The sequence below is a fragment of the Benincasa hispida genome, chromosome 1 (genome assembly GCF_027475165.1).
Source record: "Benincasa hispida cultivar pf3 chromosome 1, pf3_genome.v1.1, whole genome shotgun sequence".
Lineage (NCBI taxonomy): Eukaryota > Viridiplantae > Streptophyta > Magnoliopsida > Cucurbitales > Cucurbitaceae > Benincasa > Benincasa hispida.
Genome location: NC_143478.1, coordinates 52,134,222 through 52,152,482, shown reverse-complemented (window position 1 = coordinate 52,152,482; position 18,261 = coordinate 52,134,222). Strand labels below are relative to the sequence as shown.

Here is an 18,261-nt window from a genome sequence, read left to right as displayed (position 1 = left end):
CACCCCCACTCCTAATGTCCAATATGAACGAATTAGGATCACTTCGTAACACTTTACAACTCCTCGTAACAACTACATAGTGGGCTGCATTCAATAGTGTTACCAGAATAAGGTACCCAACAAGGGGCTACATCAAATCCATAATCAATCTAATATAATTACACTGTATTTACGGATTATAGAGACATTTTGGAATTTCAAAAAAGTTTATCATATGAAAAGAAGACAGTTTACTATAATTCAAAATAATTTTGTATTTTACTATTTTTCTAAATGAAAGTGTAATTGGTGTCATAGGACTGAATTTCTCATGTTAGCTTACTATTAAGATTCATATGAGAAGCTCAATGCGCTCCAATGGGAAGAAGCAGATGACATTAGCCCATCTAATATGGGCCAGATTCGAGGCCCATACTTTAACGAATACATCAATAACAAGCACAGCCCAGACAATCAAAGGAACCCCTACAAATATCTGGCAACTTTGCAAGTCGCGCCTCTCATTTTCATCCATCGAAGCAAAGTTTTCGCGCCTTCGTTTATTCTCTAACTTCAACGAAGCTCAATCTGATTCCCTTCACTTCCATTCTACTTTTGAATCAAGTTTTTTCACTTCGAAATGCTCTGAAGACGCCAATACTTCAGAAGAAGACGCCATCATTGATCATTCGATACACTTCTCCAAATGTAACGAATGGCTGTCTCAACATGTAAGACATCTTCAAGTTGAAAATCACTTTCCTTACCCCCTTGCAGTTTGCAATATTCTCTTCTGGGTTGTCATCTGAAGAGCAGGTAAGTCTGTTAATGATGGATTTAAGATTACCCATTAGTTTTCTTGTTGTATGTAACTTTTCTAAATTCGGGTTGATTGTATGAGGTACACTGTTCAATGCTAAGGAAAACTCGTTAGCTGGTGTTAGACATACATATGTGGTATTCAATTATGTGGCTAAATGGTGATTAAATTTCTATGAAGCCATATAGAGCGACTTTAGTTCAAAACCTTGTTCTAAGAAACTCTCCAGCTCTAAAGCCATCCTTGAATGGTAATCATTTTATTGATGCCCACATTGTTAAAACGGGTTTCAATGCAAATATTTGCCGCTCTAACTTCCAGGTCAATGATTTTCTCAAGAGAGGAGATCTTTTTCACGCACATCAGGTGTTTGATCAAATGCCTTGCAAGAATACGATCTCTGTCAACATGATGATTTCTGGTTACCTTAAGTTTGGGAAATTGTCTAAAGCTAGAGAGTTGTTTGATGGCACGGTGGAACGTACGGCAGTGTCATGGACAATTTTGATTGGTGGTTATTTGCAATCTAATCAATCTAAAGAAGCTTTAAGTCTTTATGCTGATATGAGAAGGGGAGAGACAAAACCAGATTATGTGACTCTAGTGACTTTGTTATCAGGCTGTGGTGAACTGGAAACTAAGAATGTGATTGTTCAAATTCATACCCATGTCATTAAACTTGGATATGAGTATAATCTCATGGTTTGCAACTCGTTGGTTGATGCTTATTGCAAAACCCATTGCTTATGTTTAGCTAGTCAGCTCTTCAAGCAGATGTTAATCAAAGACACAGTAACCTTCAATGCATTAATGACAGGTTACTCAAATGAGGGATTGAGTGAAGAAGCAATAAAGCTCTTTCTTGAACTGCATGGTAGTGGAATAAAGCCTTCAAATTTTACGTTTGTAGCCCTCCTTTGTGCTGCTGTTGGTCTAGATGACACAAAGTTTGGACAACAAGTTCACGGTCTTGTTCTCAAGACCAACTTCGTTTGGAACGTGTTTGTGGGAAATGCATTACTAGATTTTTACTCAAAGCAGGACCAAGTGGATGAGGCACGGAAGCTTTTTTATGAGATGCCAGAGTTGGATGGAATATCATATAATATAGTCATTACAAGCTATGCTTGGAATGGGCAATTCAAAGAATCGATTGATCTTTTCAGGAAATTACAGTTTACTAGATTTGACCGGAGGCAATTCCCTTTTGCAACACTATTGAGTGTAGCTACCAATAGTCTTAATTTGAGAATGGGTCGGCAAATACATTGTCAGGCAATTGCAGTTGGAGCCAATTTTGAACCTGTGGTAGAAAATGCTTTGGTTGATATGTATGCAAAATGTGATAGAGATGAGGAAGCTCAGAAGATATTTGATAATATTGCATCCAAAAGTACAGTGCCATGGACTGCCATGATCTCAGCCTACGTTCAGAAGGGAAAGCATGAAGAAGGAATAAAGGTATTCAATGACATGCGAAGAACTGGTGTGCCTGCTGATCAAGCAACCTTTGCTAGTATCCTAAGAGCCTGTGCAAATCTGGCTTCAATTTGTTTGGGCAGGCAACTGCATTCATTGCTAATTCGATCAGGGTTTATGTCCAATGTATATTCTGGAAGTGCGTTGCTAGATACATATGCAAAATGTGGTTGCATGACAGATGCGATACAATCTTTTGGAGAGATGCCTGAGAGGAATCCTGTCTCGTGGAATGCTTTAATCTCAGCTTATGCACAGAATGGGAATGTTGAAGGCACGCTCAATTCATTTGAGCAGATGATTCAGTCAGGCTATAAGCCAGATTCTGTTAGTTTTCTCAGCGTTCTGTCAGCTTGCAGTCACTGTGGTTTTGTTGAAGAAGCTCTTTGGCACTTCAACTTCATGACTCAAATTTATGAAGTCACTCCTAAGAGAGAACATTATACATCAATGGTTGATGTATTGTGTCGAAATGGAAGATTTGATGAAGCTGAAAATTTAATGACTCAAATGCCATTTGAGCCTGATGAGATTATGTGGTCTTCGGTATTAAACTCATGCAGAATTCATAAGAATCATGAATTGGCCAAGAAAGCAGCGAATCATCTTTTTAATATGGAAAATCTTCGAGATGCTGCTCCTTATATCAACATGTCTAATATTTATGCGGTAGCTGGTCAGTGGGACAATGTTGCAAAGGTCAAGAAGGCAATGAGGGACCGAGGGGTTAGAAAGGTCCCAGCCTATAGTTGGGTTGAAATCAAACATCAGACTCACGTATTCTCTGCAAACGATAAATCCCATCCCCAGATGAAGAAGATTTTGAGAAAGATTGATGCATTGGCGAAGGAAATGGAGAAGAAAGGATATAAGCCAGACTCAACTTGTGCCCTTCACGATGTGGATGAGGTTATTAAAATTGAGTCTCTTAAATACCACAGTGAACGCTTAGCGATTGCGTTTGCTCTACTCAACACACCCGATGGGTCGCCAATCATGGTAATGAAAAACTTGAGAGCTTGTACAGACTGTCATGCTGCAATCAAGGTGATCTCACAGATTGTTGAACGGAAAATTATTGTTAGAGATTCAAGTAGGTTTCATCATTTTAAAGACGGGGTTTGCTCCTGTGGAGATTATTGGTGACCATAAAATCTAATGAGCAGTCTAAACTATCATCACAACAAGCAATGCATAATCATTCTCCAGAGATGAACTTAGAGTTGCTTCTTTACAGTAAGTGTTGTTTTCATATGCTGTGTTATTGAAAAGTTCCGTTTAATTGGTTGATTTAAAGCAATAAATTTGTAAGATAGTATTCTAAATCATTTATCTATCAACTGGTTCTTCATACAATTTTAAGGGTTTGTTTCATTTTGCTAGCAATTTTACAAGGCAGAGCAAAATAGGCCGTGTCATGACTCCTTCCTCAAAAGCTTGTTCCGCTGTATATTGTCCAAATAAAAAATCAGCAAGGTACTCAAGGCATTGTGCATGATATAATTTCCAATCTTTTTCTTCTTTGTTACCTATATGATTATTCATGGTTGTCACGAACCTGGAAATATATTATAAAAGCTATAGTGGCCTTGGTGCAAAGTTGGTTGCATAGACAGGCCGAATATAATATTATACGCATGTGAAATGAAAAGATATTACAAACCTGATTCTTGTGTCACAATGAATGGTCGATTTCCTTTCTCCATCCATGTGTTCTCTTTTAAGGTGGCCGTGGTTCACTATTAAGTATAACCTATCTGTTTACAATTTGAGTATTTCTATTCTTCATAAAAAAAAAATTAGAAACGGGAATGTATTTCTATTCTTCATAGAATACCGAGTGCTCGACTGAATCAAGTCAATGTGTTTGCAATTTGAGGTAGCCTCTTCATTTTTTCCTCCACATTTGTGTGGTAGTTGATAATTGTGTTCACAATTCAACATGGTATGGTTGCGTGATGGTGCTGCATTTGATTATAGTATCAACCATTTCCTTTTCCCTACTTTGCTGTTCCTTTTTTCTATTACTTCTACGTCATGGCTCCAGAAGTACTTGGTTTTCTACTGTGATAGCCCAATATGTTTACTGTTTTAAGAGCCTATGGTGAAAAGAGTGCCGAATGAATTATAACAGTGGAAGAAAGTTTGAATCCCCAAGGGGGACACTTACCCTTTCTCATTCTATCTTTCCACTTACTATATTTTAGCCTTTAAAGCCCTGATGAAGTGACTAAGCTTATTGAGAAGATCGTGAGGGAATTTCTTTTGTGAAGGTTCTTCAAACGAAGTGACTAAGCTTATGATCTACCGTGATTTGCATTCACCTGCAATTCTGTAGATGAGCCAAAACGGCTGTTACATGCTCCCTTGTGCACATATTAATTCGGTCTCAGATTAACCAAATAAGAAAATTAGGCATGGCGTTACAAGATGTGGTATATTGTATATGTTTTTCTGAAGTTCTCTTATCTGCTTTTAGTTTTTCCTTCGTTTGCTTCGGGGTCTCTTTATTAATGCTTCAAACTAGAATAAAGTTATGCTGAAGACGTGCGGATTTGCCATATTTCTTGTCCTGCTGGTGCTTCGGCATGCGATTAAAGACACTCTTTATGAAAAATAAATAAATAAAGAAAAACAACTAGAAATTCGAAACGAAAACCCTCTATTTGAGATGAGACCGGGAGATTTCTTGTCGATCACTTCCAAGGATTGCGTAATATCAGCTGCTGCTACTTTGACAAACCACTTATTAATTGAATATTGATGTGGTGGCTGACTTATCCATAGATTGGTGCAATGGAGTTAAAAATTTTTGCTATTTTAAATTCTTTTTTTCAATTGTTGAAGATTATTGCCTTAAAAGTTGTGGCAAATGTCATTACTAGCTGCTTTAAATAGACAGACATACACATGGCAAAATACCAGTACCTCTCGTACTTGCTAATGAATTTCTGAAATTGACATGACAGGTCCACTCCAGGAGCTTACACACCAGAACTTACAGGTTAAATTTCTTAACATATTCATCTGTCTTCTTTAATATCGTGGCGTGCAGAATTTTACCATGTTTTAATAAGATCATCTTCTCTTCAAAGATTCTAAAACCTCTGCTGCAAGAAACCAACTTTTGCTTCCCCATTCAACCATATTTCTTTAGACCTCCACTTTACTGTTCTGCTGCATAGGGAATCTGACGTCGTTTTTGCTTGTTTATAGCGACAAAAAACATTGAATTCTTGAAATGTTGAAGCAGAACAAAAATTGTAAGAGCAGGAAAATTTTTAACTGTAGAAGGATTCTTTTGTTTTTTTTTTTTGGTAATATCTTTTCCTGGGGAAGAAAGCTTCTGGATGGAGCCATAGACTGCATTAAATCCATATTCCCTCATCAAATATACAAAAAAGTAATTTTGTAAGACAATTTTTCATTGGGTGCAAGAAGACTGCACGATGCAGCTCGGCTGCACCCAGTTTTTTCTTCGAGATATTTGTATTTCTTAGGTCTTCTACCAGTAGACAAAAAGAATCTTATACCGTAGGCGTTGTGTTGCCCTAAGCTTGGAATTTTATTTTTTCCCTCTACAATTAAAAAAAAAAAAACACAATACTTGTATTTTTAAATCTTGCTCAGCCATCCCATCACGACAAAAAGCCATTCTTTACGAGAAAACATATCCAACCCAAATCTAATAATTTAAACCTCTACGGCTATTGAAGAAGACGAGGGAATCTCTCTTTAAAAAAAAAACAACAAAAATATAAAATCAAGAAAGTCGTGGAGATTCGAGGATTTGGGAAGATATTAAAAAACTACTGATGGGGTATCGAATTCATATGCTAAAGATGCCATTACGAATAGCCTCACATGAAGGTTCCTCTCTCTCCACTAATTGCCTATTGAATTGGATACCAAAATAACCACTTTGTCCGCTTTAATGGATGCCTAAGTTTATCATTATCTTTCATAATTATATACAAGCTGTACATTGTCTCATTTGCCTCATAGTTTTGGCCATTCTGGCTTTTGATATAGTCACAGCTAAAATACCAAAAAGAAAAAAAAAAAAAAAAAAAAGAAAAAAAAAGTGCCACTTTTTTCTCTTCTCCCCGAGCCTCATGATTATCTCGAAACTCGAGTTTTGGTAGAATTATAGAAGCAGGGCACACAAAAAGGTGAAAAACTCAAATTGCATTGAAAAGGTGGAAATGTAAAAAGACATCTATCTTTCTGTCTCTCTTTTTCTCTAAGGAAGAGTAGTAGCAGTAGTTAAATTTGCCTTTTCTTTTCTTGTCTTTTTGACTCATTCTTGTTGCTTAATCAGAGCCAAAGCAACCCAAACAAAACAAATTCAACTTTGAGCCACTGAAGAAGGGTGTCTCATAAGGCACACCCCTCTCACGTGAGCTTGAGAAAATATGAAGAAAAGCCTAAGCCTAAGCCTAAGCCTAAACCACTGCTGCACTCTTCCTGATCTGTACCATTTGAAGAGACTTCTTCAGTAACTCCACTTGAACATGAAGAAGAACAAGGCTGAGGAAATTCCCAACGATCCTCCACCGTTAAATCCAATACGCTTGCCTCCTCTGCTACTGCCAATCTCTGATTCTCTCCCACCCCTTGCCTTTTAAGCCTTCTTCTCTTTTGAAACAAGCAGTACACAGCCCAATCCCCCGCTTCAACCTGCTTTTTTTTTATTGGTCCAGAGCCAAAACAAAATGAAACCCACAGTACAAAAGAAATGAGTTGTTTGGAGAAAAGGGTAGTTGTGGTAATTTAGTATAAATCCAGTCCATGGTCAATTTTGTCTTTACCTGTGTTGTTGAGTTGGGAGTTGTTACAGATGCAGAGCGAGCCAATCGATATTCATGCATGACCCACCGAGTTGCTCTACTTTTCTCAGAGAAGTTTGACTCAGAAAAAACGAAAGATTTCCTCAGCCCAACCACCACCTGGTTCATCATCATCCCCTGGCTCAAAATGAACTTCTCTTTGCCAATGGACTTCCATATCCCACACCCAACGCTCCTCCTCAAGAAACTCTTCTGTTTGCTGAAAAAGAACCTCTTTTCTTTCAAATCCCCTAGAAAAGAAACAACAACACAGAATCGGATCCCATCAATTTCACATAATAAGAACTGTATGATAAATGAGAAAAGTGTGTTTGTGTGGTCTCCCTGAAAAAGAAACTATGGGATGAATTGAAATTACCTGGTAGAGCCCATGGATCTGTAATGAAGACATCGAACTCAGGAATGACAGAAGCAGGAAGTGGTAAATCAAAGACCTTCCTCTTCAAGTAGTGGGCGACCAACTCCTCATCTGTAGGGCAAAATCGATATCCAACAGGCAATCTGATGCCTCCTCCATTGATGACAAAGCTTGGGGTCTTCTCCATTGGAAAAATTGTGTAGAGATCTGTGGGAAGAACTCAAAGAATGGAGAAGAAAGAAGCCATATGGTAATGGTTTTATTATAAGAACACGAAGGAGAAGAGAGAAGAGAGAAGAGGGAAGTGGAGGTGTGTATGAGAAAGACAAGGATCTTTCTTTACGTTTTATGGAATGTGAGAAATTGGAAATCCTAGTCCGACTAGAATTCGGAATCCCAAACGGATTTTTTTAATAAATAATATTATATAATTTATATATATATTTTTTGACTTTTTCGAAACGGAATTCCTTTGTTGTTTTTTTTTGACGGCGTTGTTGCTTTCACAACCGCGTGCCCGTAACAAACCCCAAAAAAGACTTCCTTTGTTATTATTATCAACACGCTAACCTAAGTAACCCCCTCTTTTTTTTCCCTTTTTTCTGTTTTTTTTTTAACATTTACTTTAAAAAATTTCAAAAAATTCAAAAAAGTTCATCTGCATTTTACTCCTTTTATTTATCATTTGTTTTTAATTAAAAAAATTCAAGCATTATTTTGATTCTGGAACTGTCATTGCTTGTCAAGTACATACACTTCTAAGCTTTTCCAATACATTTATTAATTTTAAATCTTTGAATTCTTTAGTAGATAATCTACATTCTGGCTATGTCGATTAAACTATATCGAAAATTAGGCCACGTTTATATCCATTCTAGTGTAAATGTAATGGATTTTCATTGATAAATCAATTCTAATTGACCTTAATCGTAAATATAATTTGATTGTTTTTTAATACGCATATTTTACTATTTTGTAAATGTAATTTAATTACTATTGTTGCTGTTTACTTAATTGTTACTACTGGTGTAAAGTAATGATTTTTTTAAATTTTTTTTATCAATATTGTTATTGAACAAACAACCTTCCATATTATGGATTTTTAATTTCTTTTTAAGATATCAAATAAAATCCTGGATTTAAAATTTTTTTTTATCAAGCTAATAATATCCTAAAATTTTGGACCTTTTTTTCGGATTTTTTTAACGATATGTTATGGAGCAAATAACATCCCAAAATTTTGATTTTTTTTTTAGAATTTTTTATCGATTTGTTATCAGCAATAACATCCTAAAATTCAAGATTTTGTTTTTTTAGATACGGCGAACAAATAACATCCTAAAATTTTAGATTTATTTTTTTTATTGATGTTATTGGGCAAATAACCTTGAGGGTAGGGTATCTATTCTCTGCTCAACAAATTTTTTTCCTCCAATTCGGTTCATAATTTTTTAAAAGAAAATCATCAATTTATTTTGTTTTAATTTTCTTTACCCAGAAAGAAGGAAAAAATAAAAACCGATTCCAAAATTAATCGGCCATATTCCAAAATTTTGGATTTGTTTTGTATTTTTTATAGATACTATTATCGACCAAATACATTAATAACATGGTCTTACCGATAAAATTAAGCGATAAACCAAAACAACGGTGGGTCCCATGTAATTTTCAAAGGTAATTTGATTGATCACTTTTTAGTCCTCAATCAGATTACAATATTTGATTACAAATTTCTTGATAGGGCCCACATTTTATTACGGTTACAAAATACCGGTAAACATCAACAAATGTAATCAATTGGATCCACTTTTTAAGTTATATTGATGAATTACATTACCAATGTCATAAACATGACTTTAGTGTAATTGGAATGAGATTTTATTGATAAATGAATCGTAATAGATCTAAATCACAAACATAATTAGATTGCTTTTAATCATGTTTATGTAGAATTATGAATCCTTAACGTTGTTGTTATCGTCATTGTTTGATCCTAACGATAACGGCGAAGGTAAGGTAAAGATAATAACAAATGTAGCAAATTATAATTTTTATATTGTTATAGTAATAATATTTGTGACGGTGACGATAATGATATCATTAACGATAAAGGTAGTAGGTCTCACATAATTTTCAACCACAATCAAATTGAGCAACATTCATTCTCGTTTATTAACCTCAACTGACATAGTCCTTGTACTATCAACCTCAAGGTATGAGATTCGATTCTCTCACCTCACACTTTGATTACAATACCTTTGAAATATATATATATATATTAATATTACGAAAATAAGTAAACAACAAAAAGAATTGACTGGGCCCACCTTTTATATTATCTTTGGTGAATTATATTTCAATTGGCGTAATTGTGGCCTCTGTTTTGTATTCTAAAGCAATAATGTGTTTGAATTTTAAAATGTAGAATTATTTTCTTTAAAGAAAAATAAGAAACCTTAATAAATATTGTGTTTGATATTATAAACTCAATTTATTTTTATGAAAATAAAAGATATAAAAGATATTATATGATGGACAACTTATTTTTTTCCCCAGTTTCTGATTTTATGAAGAAAATTACTTGATAACAATAGTTTCTATATTTATCTTTTAAAGTAATTTGAAAATATTGGTCAAGTTTTAAAATGTATTTTGAAATTGAAAATGGTTTTCGTAGTGGCAACCCTTTTTTAATTTTTTCTATTTTGAAAACTTTACATTGCCCTTAAGCTTCAACTTGAAACCAAAATATTTATTTGAAATTATGAAAGTAACACAATGAATTAAGGACCATTTGTTTTTTGGAAGGTAGATAATCGAAATCTTTGATGTCCGAAATTATATATATTAAGAATTATAGATGTTCGACATCTTTAGATTACCGTGTTTGTTTCGTAGGAATATTTTGTAGATATCTTGGAATGTCTTAAATTTACATAAAGTTCTAAGAATGTCCTTACGACTATTTATTACCTTATAATTAATTTGATATAATTTGAACTTATATAATATATTTGTTTTTATCAATTTGAATTTCTTTTAAAATTAATATAGTTTGTATTATTTTTATATGTTATTTTCCAACAAAAAGTATATCATAATTTAAGATTTTATATAAAATAAATATATTTAAATTTAAATTTTAAAATATTGTTAAAAAAATAAGAATTGTGATATAATTAAAAATATATGGTATACATAGATGACAATATTTATTTTAATTATATAATGCAAATGAAGATTTATATATATATATAATAAAATAAAAATGAAGGACAAAAAAGTAAAATAGGGATACCCTCTGTAAAACCCATGTTTCAAGAGGGTATCAGAAACTCTCCAAATGTCCTTCGTCTGGACATCCTAGGATGCTTAGGAATCTTCATATATGTCTATGTTTGGGTGTGTAGAGTTATTACTGAGTTCATATGTCTGTGTTTGGGTGTACAGAGTTATTACTTCATTAAAATACTTTTTTAATTGTTAATTTAAACAAATATATCTAACAATAATATAGATTTATTACATAAAATTCACAATTTCAATACAAATACTAATTTTAGTTAATTTTAAATAATAAAATAAGAAGTATGGATTTTTTCCTATGGGGGACACGAATCCCCGACCTCGACCCCCAAAACGGGGAATGGGACAAGGACGGGGATGGGTAATGCATTCCCGCTTGGCCCCGACCCCATTGCCATCCCTATTTGGGTGTGCAGAGTTGTTATGTCTGAGTTCATATGTCTGTATTTGGGTGTGCAGAGTTCATATGTTAGTCCTATATGATTCAGTTTTTGTACTCTATAATAATTTGTCTATATGAAAACTATATATATATATATATATATATATATATTTTAAATCTTATAATCCCATTATTGTATCCATCCTATTTGGAATAAAATATTGATTGCATTCTTTTTTATTCTTTTCAATCTCAAGATATGGTATACAGTTCAATTTTATATTATTCATTCCAAACTTCAAGAAGACCAAATGGTTTTACAAAATAGTGTTAATTTAGACCAGATATGAAATTCATTAAATTCATTCTACTGATAAAAAAAATTAAACCGGATATAAAATTCATTAAATTCATTCCCCTCAAAAGATTTTACCTAATTTGATAGCAACATGACCATTTTGCAACTTGCTTAGAAAAATTTGCATCCATCATTGGTAAATGAACTTAAATCCAATTAATAAATTCGTTGAGTCATTAATGAAGTGGTTGAATGGATAGTGGAAGTACGCAAGTGAAATAAAATTAATAAACAATCAGAACAATCATTAATAAAATCAACAAACAATCAGAATAGTCATTACAAAGTTGATGGACAGTTTAATAAATAAAGTAACTAATAATGCATAATATTGGAAACGTGCAAAAAATTAATAAATAGGACTAACACAATTCAAGATTCATCGAGACATTAGGATTAGAACAACACATAGCAATATTAAAAACGAAATAATAGGTTGCATGTTTAGAAAAATTTGAAAATAAACATGGCTGGAAAATCAAAAAAAGGCATGAAATTGAAAATGAAAGTTTGAAATTAAATATGGCTGGAAAATCAAAACATGACAAGATAAAAAATGAAATTGAAATTTTGAAAAGAAAGACACAGAACAAACACAATATTAAAAGTGAAACAAGAAACAGAACAATCTCATCAATAGGTTGCATGTTTAGAAAAATTAAACATGGCTGGTATTAGATATAAAACTTATTAGTTAGATATTAGTTATACCATTCTGTTATTAAAGTTTCTGTTAAGGCTTTTATGGTCTTTTTACATTATTATATGATGTATCTTCATTGAAGAATAAAAAGCATCGAGTTCAATTCTGCTATGATCGAGTATGAACAAATATGATCGAGTATGATCAAGTATAAATGATCGAGTATGATCAAGTATGCATGATCAAGTATGAACGATCGAGTATGTTCAAGCATGATCGAGTATGAACAAATATGATCGAGTATGATCGAGTATGAACGATCGAGTATGATCAAACATGATCGAGTATTGTCGAGTATGTTCAAGCATGATCGAGTATGACCGAAACACGGAGGAAAATGAAACGATGAGATACAAAACACGAAACAAAAATGGACCCACAAATAATTAAAATGGTGAGATAGGATAATGGGCCCTAAACACTAAGATGATATACCAACCCATATTATACCATCTCATGTTGGGCCACAAACAACTCCATAGGGTTTTTTTTAATAAAAAAATACATAAACTATAATTTATTGACGTTTGTTGCTAAAGAAGCTTTGTCATCATCAAGTCACAAGAAGAACAAACATTGAAAATATTTGTGGGCTTTGAGCAATATTGATGCCAATCCTTTGTGCCACTAGGTCTTGAATCTAGTGTTCATGCTTTATGGTACAAGAAGTAAACATGTTTGGTCACAATGAGCCTCCTAGTGTGACTCTTTGATATATTATATTCGGACGGATGTTGGTTCTATCTTTTGCAAGGCTTGTGAGATTTTACGATCTTTGGACATCAAGATGTTCTCTTTTATTGCATCAACAATATCTGACATAAATGTAAGTTCTCTAATATTTGACGACACTGTACCCTTCATGATCTTTGGATACCATCAAGTGGGAGTTGAACCTAATGTGATTTTGGATCATGAATCGATTGTTGAACATCCTTTGGTCATTTTCTAATAGGTTTCCTAGAATGAACATTATTGTTGGTTGTCCTAAATGATGAAGTGGGTTTGAGTCTATCATTTGTGATTCCAACGGTGCGACTATGATGCCAATAGAGAGTTTTCAATCTTTGATTTGATTTGTAGAGTGAGTTGAAGCAATTACTCTTTATGAAGGCATATTCAAAGCTGTTGAAGCTGGCATCTACCCACTTTAAACTGAAACAAATTTCCTTATTATTTGAAATCTTGTATCAGGTTATGCAAGATTTGCCAATGAATTTCAATCTTTTATTTTAATTTGTGACCATATGAGTAGTTGTAATTCCCCAAGCCCAGGATTCGAAATTCGAGTTCGGCACCTGATGGCCCCAATATTCCCCTATGTCCTCTGCAACCTGGCTACATTGTCCTTACGTGTCTTGAATGCTTCTAGAAGTGAAAGTTGTCTCCAAAAACCAACACGGGTCATTTCAGCATGCTTTATCCTCACTCACGTGCATTCTAAGAAAATTCTCAGGAGGTCACCCAACATAGGTTTGCTCCAAGCTAAGCATGCTTAGCTTTGGAGTTCCTATAATTGAGCCACCGAAAAAGAAGGTGCACCTTGTTGTATAACTTTTAATTCTTTCAAGTCTTTCTTAATTATACTTCCATGTCCTCAGGATCCCTCATATTCAAATGTGATATCAATTCAATCATGTACCCATCTTGAACTCGGGTCATTACAGTAATGGTGTAATCCAAGGATTGTTCCTTGTCAGTCAATCACATATGTAACACAATTGCTCATAGTTTAGCTTTCCATATTTAGATACAATTTTTCGATGATCTAGGTCGAAAACTATCATTCATAGGTTGATGATGCTCTTGTTTCTAATTTTCAATCTTTGTTTCTATTAGTTTTTGGGTTGCTAAAAAAGGTAAAAATAAATAATTCAACGACTAAAATGAGATTTGAATCAATTTTCTTATAATGAACGTTTCTGAATTATGTAGATCTTAAACGTAACTATTTAACTTTATTACTAATCCCATCTATAAAATTACGTATTCGAATATAGTTAAGTGAATAATGATCCCAATTACAATTCAAAAAGATGGATATGGTAAGATCTTGGGCGAGAACTAAACAAAAATTCAACTAATAAAGTTAAGTCGGTTTAAAAGTATTGAGTATGAATTTAAATATATTATTTTATATTGGATAATATAAATAACTCTGATTTCTAATTTATTTAACCTTGAATGAGAATCATTTTCCTTTGCAATTTTTTTTTCCAATTAAGATTCTAAATTTGAACAAAATATTTGAGAACATTTATTCTCATCCCACCGTTTCCCCCCTTGGAATAAATTTGGTTCTAATTCCTTTTTTTTTTTAATATTTTTTTATTATTATTTTTAAAGATTACAAATAACAAAGCATTTAAGCTAAGCCAAAAGAGGAATCACCTAAATCCACCGTTCATTCAAGTCCAATCTAGCATCACGATGAGAACTTATCCATACTTTCGAGTAAGTGTGTTCGTGGGTTAGGTTGGGTTGAATGACATTTCAGACCTAACTCAATTGTTCGGATTATAAATTTTTTCAAGTTAAATGATCCTTATTAAAAAAATGAATTCAACCCAATCTAGTTATGAAATATTTGGGTTTGATTGGCTCGGGTTCCTGAGATCATTTATTTAAAATTTTGTTCTAAAAAGAAGTAAAATGTAAAACGTAAAAATCTGATTTAAGTATTTTCATATACTATACTAAGGTTAATAATTCAATTTCAATTTATATGATGAAAAATTTCTTTTCAAAGGATTAATAAACTATTTTCAATTTAAAATTAAATAAAACTAAAATCAACATATGTATAAATAATTGTATTATAAGTAATAAATAAATATATATTTCAAAATTAATAATAAGTTCGAGTTGGTTCGGGTTATATTAGGTGAACTCATGAACTAATCCAACCCAACCCAATCCAACTCAAATGAGTTGATAACCCAACCAAAACCTAGGATGATCGATTTTTTCGGGTCATGGATTTTTTTAGCATCTTTGGTTTGACGTTGATTAGTATGACATATTGAGATATATCGAGTCGATTAATAAAATTAGCGTTTGTTTGGTTTAACTTTTCAAATGTTTATTTTTAAAAATAAATCATTTTGGAAAAAAAGTTAAAATATTTAACAACCGCTCAAAATAACTTTCTAAATACTTTTAAAATGTATTTTAGATCGTATATACAAAAGAGTATAGATCAAAATCATTTTTTTGAAAAATATCTTTTTCTCGTGTTATTTCAAACAGACGCATAACATATATCAATGAGGCTGGATTCAACTAAGAAGGGGTGAAAATGGTGATCATCCTATTAAGTATGACCTTGAGTTTCGGTAAATATGGTTCTAATTCACTTTTAATCAAGAGATGTATCGTATGATACAAGAATTAAGGCATTAGATTGAACCAATTTCACACTATTTAATTGATTCTCATCCTCTCTCTATATATATATTGTTGGAGACAAAAATTTATTCTTATTCATATTCTTATCAAATAGTTTGTATGAATAAATGATGAGACACCAAAGTCGAATAGATTTCATATATATCGCAGGCTGACTATCAAGATATAGTTACCATTTAATTGTTCTTAAAAGAAAAAAACAACCATTAAATTTAATACATTTTTTAAAAAAGAAAGATGTAATTATCATTTATTGGTTTATAATCAAGGTTTAAAATATTGACGTCGTTGGTGTCTCAATTTTACGAAAATATCAATGAGAATGTCGATAAAAATTATAAAAGTAAATTATTTAAATTAATAAATAAACACCTTATGCTTTTAAACACGTTAAAATGATTATTATTTATATTATATTCATATTAGTGACGTTTTATTGCTATTTTTTTTTTATTTTTTTCGTGATTTTTTTTATATAGTGGAAATGTCGATTCACCTTTTATGTCGATGTTGAACTCATGAAAATGTGAAAATATCAATAGAAGTATAGAGATGTTGATGAAACTTTAATAACACGATCTAACAAAATTGTGAATGCCCCTGTCAAATCAGACATCTACTCAATGTTTGTTTTCTAACGAAAGTTGGTTCAAACTAAAATGAACATAATTCAACTAGCATTAAGCATGTACTATCAACCTCAAGATTAGAGGCTCGGTCTCCCACCTCACACTTGGTTTAAAAAAAAAACAAAAACAAAGCAAAAGTAGGGTTTTTTCCCTTACACATTTAATACTTTAAATATTTTAAGTTCAATAACGTGTGAAAGTGGGAGATTTGAATTTTGGTATCTTAGTTGAGAAGAATATCATAATGATTTAGGCCCCGTTTGGTACCTATTTTGTTTTTGAAAATTAAGTCTATATCATCTACATTTCTTACCATGATTTGCATATTTCTTAAGTATAATGGTTGAATTCTTAGTCAAATTCCAAAAACAAAAACAACTTTTTGAAAGATACATTTTTTAGTTCTCAAAATTTGGCTTGGTTTTTTAAATTATGAGTGAAAAGAAATTTGGAGGTAGAAATGGTGTTTAAAACTTAATTTTAAAAAACAAAAACAAAAAACAACTTGATTACCAAACCAAGCATTACTTAAACTACATTCAAGTTGGTTTTTAATATTGTTCATAAAATTTCAAAATAGTGCTCGTTTTGGTCCTTAAACTCAATTCTGTTCTATTTTAATTCTTAAACTTTTAAAATGTAAAATTTAAATTTAAACTTTTTTAAAATCAATCATTTTGGTCTTTGATTTGTCATCCAATCAATCTTAATTTTCACTTTGTTTAACATTCGTCTCTAAGATTAGGAGCAGATTTATGAAGGGGCCAGGGGCATGCTTCCCTCAACCGGTGACGTTATACACTTATATATTAAAAAATGTTATTTTTCATAAAATATAAAAGAATTTGCAACTTTAGTTAAATAAATACTGTACATACCTTACTGTAGCATTTCATCCTTTATGTCTCAGCCAGCCCCAAGTTCCAACCTTGACTTAGAAACTTTTTTTTTTTCTTAATAAATCTTTAAATACATTATTTTAATTTTTAATTTTCAACGTTCAAATTCAACTTCCTAACAAATATTTCATATTTCTACTCATATTTTAATAATTATTATTTTTTATTTATAAGTTTGTTAGTTTTGCAAGATATTTGTATTGATTTTTAGCCCACTTAAAACATGCTAAGAAAACTTAATTTCATTATATATATGTATACACAAATATTTTTGGATCTTTATAAAAGTATTTCAATAAGATGAATCAGAACCAACATTTTGATGCATATTTATATGAACCGTCTTATCTCGATTATCTGATTTTGACATTTTGAGTTGGTAGAAATTGAATAGGGTCAAGTATCCCATTTTATAAGAAATTGCTGGAGACATATTATCTAGTGTTGTAAAAAAGTTTGCTTTCAATATCTATGGTAGGATTGTAAGCCCACATCATAATAAATTTCATCCAAAGACAATAGAAACTTTGATGTGTGATCAAAATTGGATTGCGGCTGAAGTATTGACGAGTATGTTAGGTTGTTTATGTTGTTAACCTATCTTTCTTATTTAATATATTAACAAATATTCTTTTATATTATAAATATGTGACAAAATAAGGTACTAGAATGAGAAAATAAATGGTTAAACATTTAACAAGTGTTTTAAAAGATGCAGATGGAGTGGTGATTGAGGTATGCACAATGATCAACATTATTTTTTATGAAACTTTGTTAAGTGTTTTTGTTGTCTACTTTTTTTTTATGACATTATTTGTTAATTATATTTTAAATATAAGAATAATAGTCACAACTACGTACAAGATGATATCGAAAAAAGAGAAAAAGTTAAACATAAAGTAATCGGTGAAGAGCGAAGGACGAAGATGTTTATGATTATGTTGTATAAGACATTTGAATTTATTTTACTTCAAACTCTTATTCAAACTTTATTTAATATGTGAAAACTTTATTTAATATGTGAACTTGTAGAACTTGACTTGTTGATTTATGAATTTATAGAATTTGACTTATGGATTTGTGAGCTTAT

General features: G+C 32.0%; 2 protein-coding genes across 4 annotated transcripts; one reads left to right on the top strand and one right to left on the bottom strand.

Moving 5' to 3' along the window:
• The first annotated feature begins 497 nt into the window (after nt 1-497).
• On the top strand, nt 498-5,568 carry LOC120069683 (putative pentatricopeptide repeat-containing protein At2g01510). 3 transcript variants are annotated; one of them, XM_090308403.1, is made up of 4 exons: nt 500-795; nt 1,121-3,514; nt 3,662-3,754; nt 5,248-5,568. In XM_090308403.1, exon 2 carries the CDS (start codon nt 1,178-1,180, stop codon nt 3,422-3,424), a length of 2,247 nt encoding a protein of 748 aa, XP_090164529.1. In that variant the 5' UTR covers nt 500-795; nt 1,121-1,177; the 3' UTR covers nt 3,425-3,514; nt 3,662-3,754; nt 5,248-5,568. The 3 variants fall into 3 exon arrangements, with proteins under 3 accessions (XP_038877391.2, XP_090164529.1, XP_090164528.1); XM_090308402.1 differs by having other exon boundaries at nt 509-1,049; nt 1,139-3,514; XM_039021463.2 differs by having other exon boundaries at nt 498-3,514.
• An 883-nt stretch (nt 5,569-6,451) lies between these two features.
• NAC084 (NAC domain containing protein 84) lies at nt 6,452-7,889 on the bottom strand. Its single transcript, XM_039021465.2, is given in 4 exon segments — nt 6,452-6,691; nt 6,694-6,958; nt 7,090-7,358; nt 7,487-7,889. Coding segments are annotated over 4 exon segments (786 nt in total). The 5' UTR covers nt 7,674-7,889; the 3' UTR covers nt 6,452-6,626.
• Nucleotides 7,890-18,261: the final 10,372 nt, after the last annotated feature.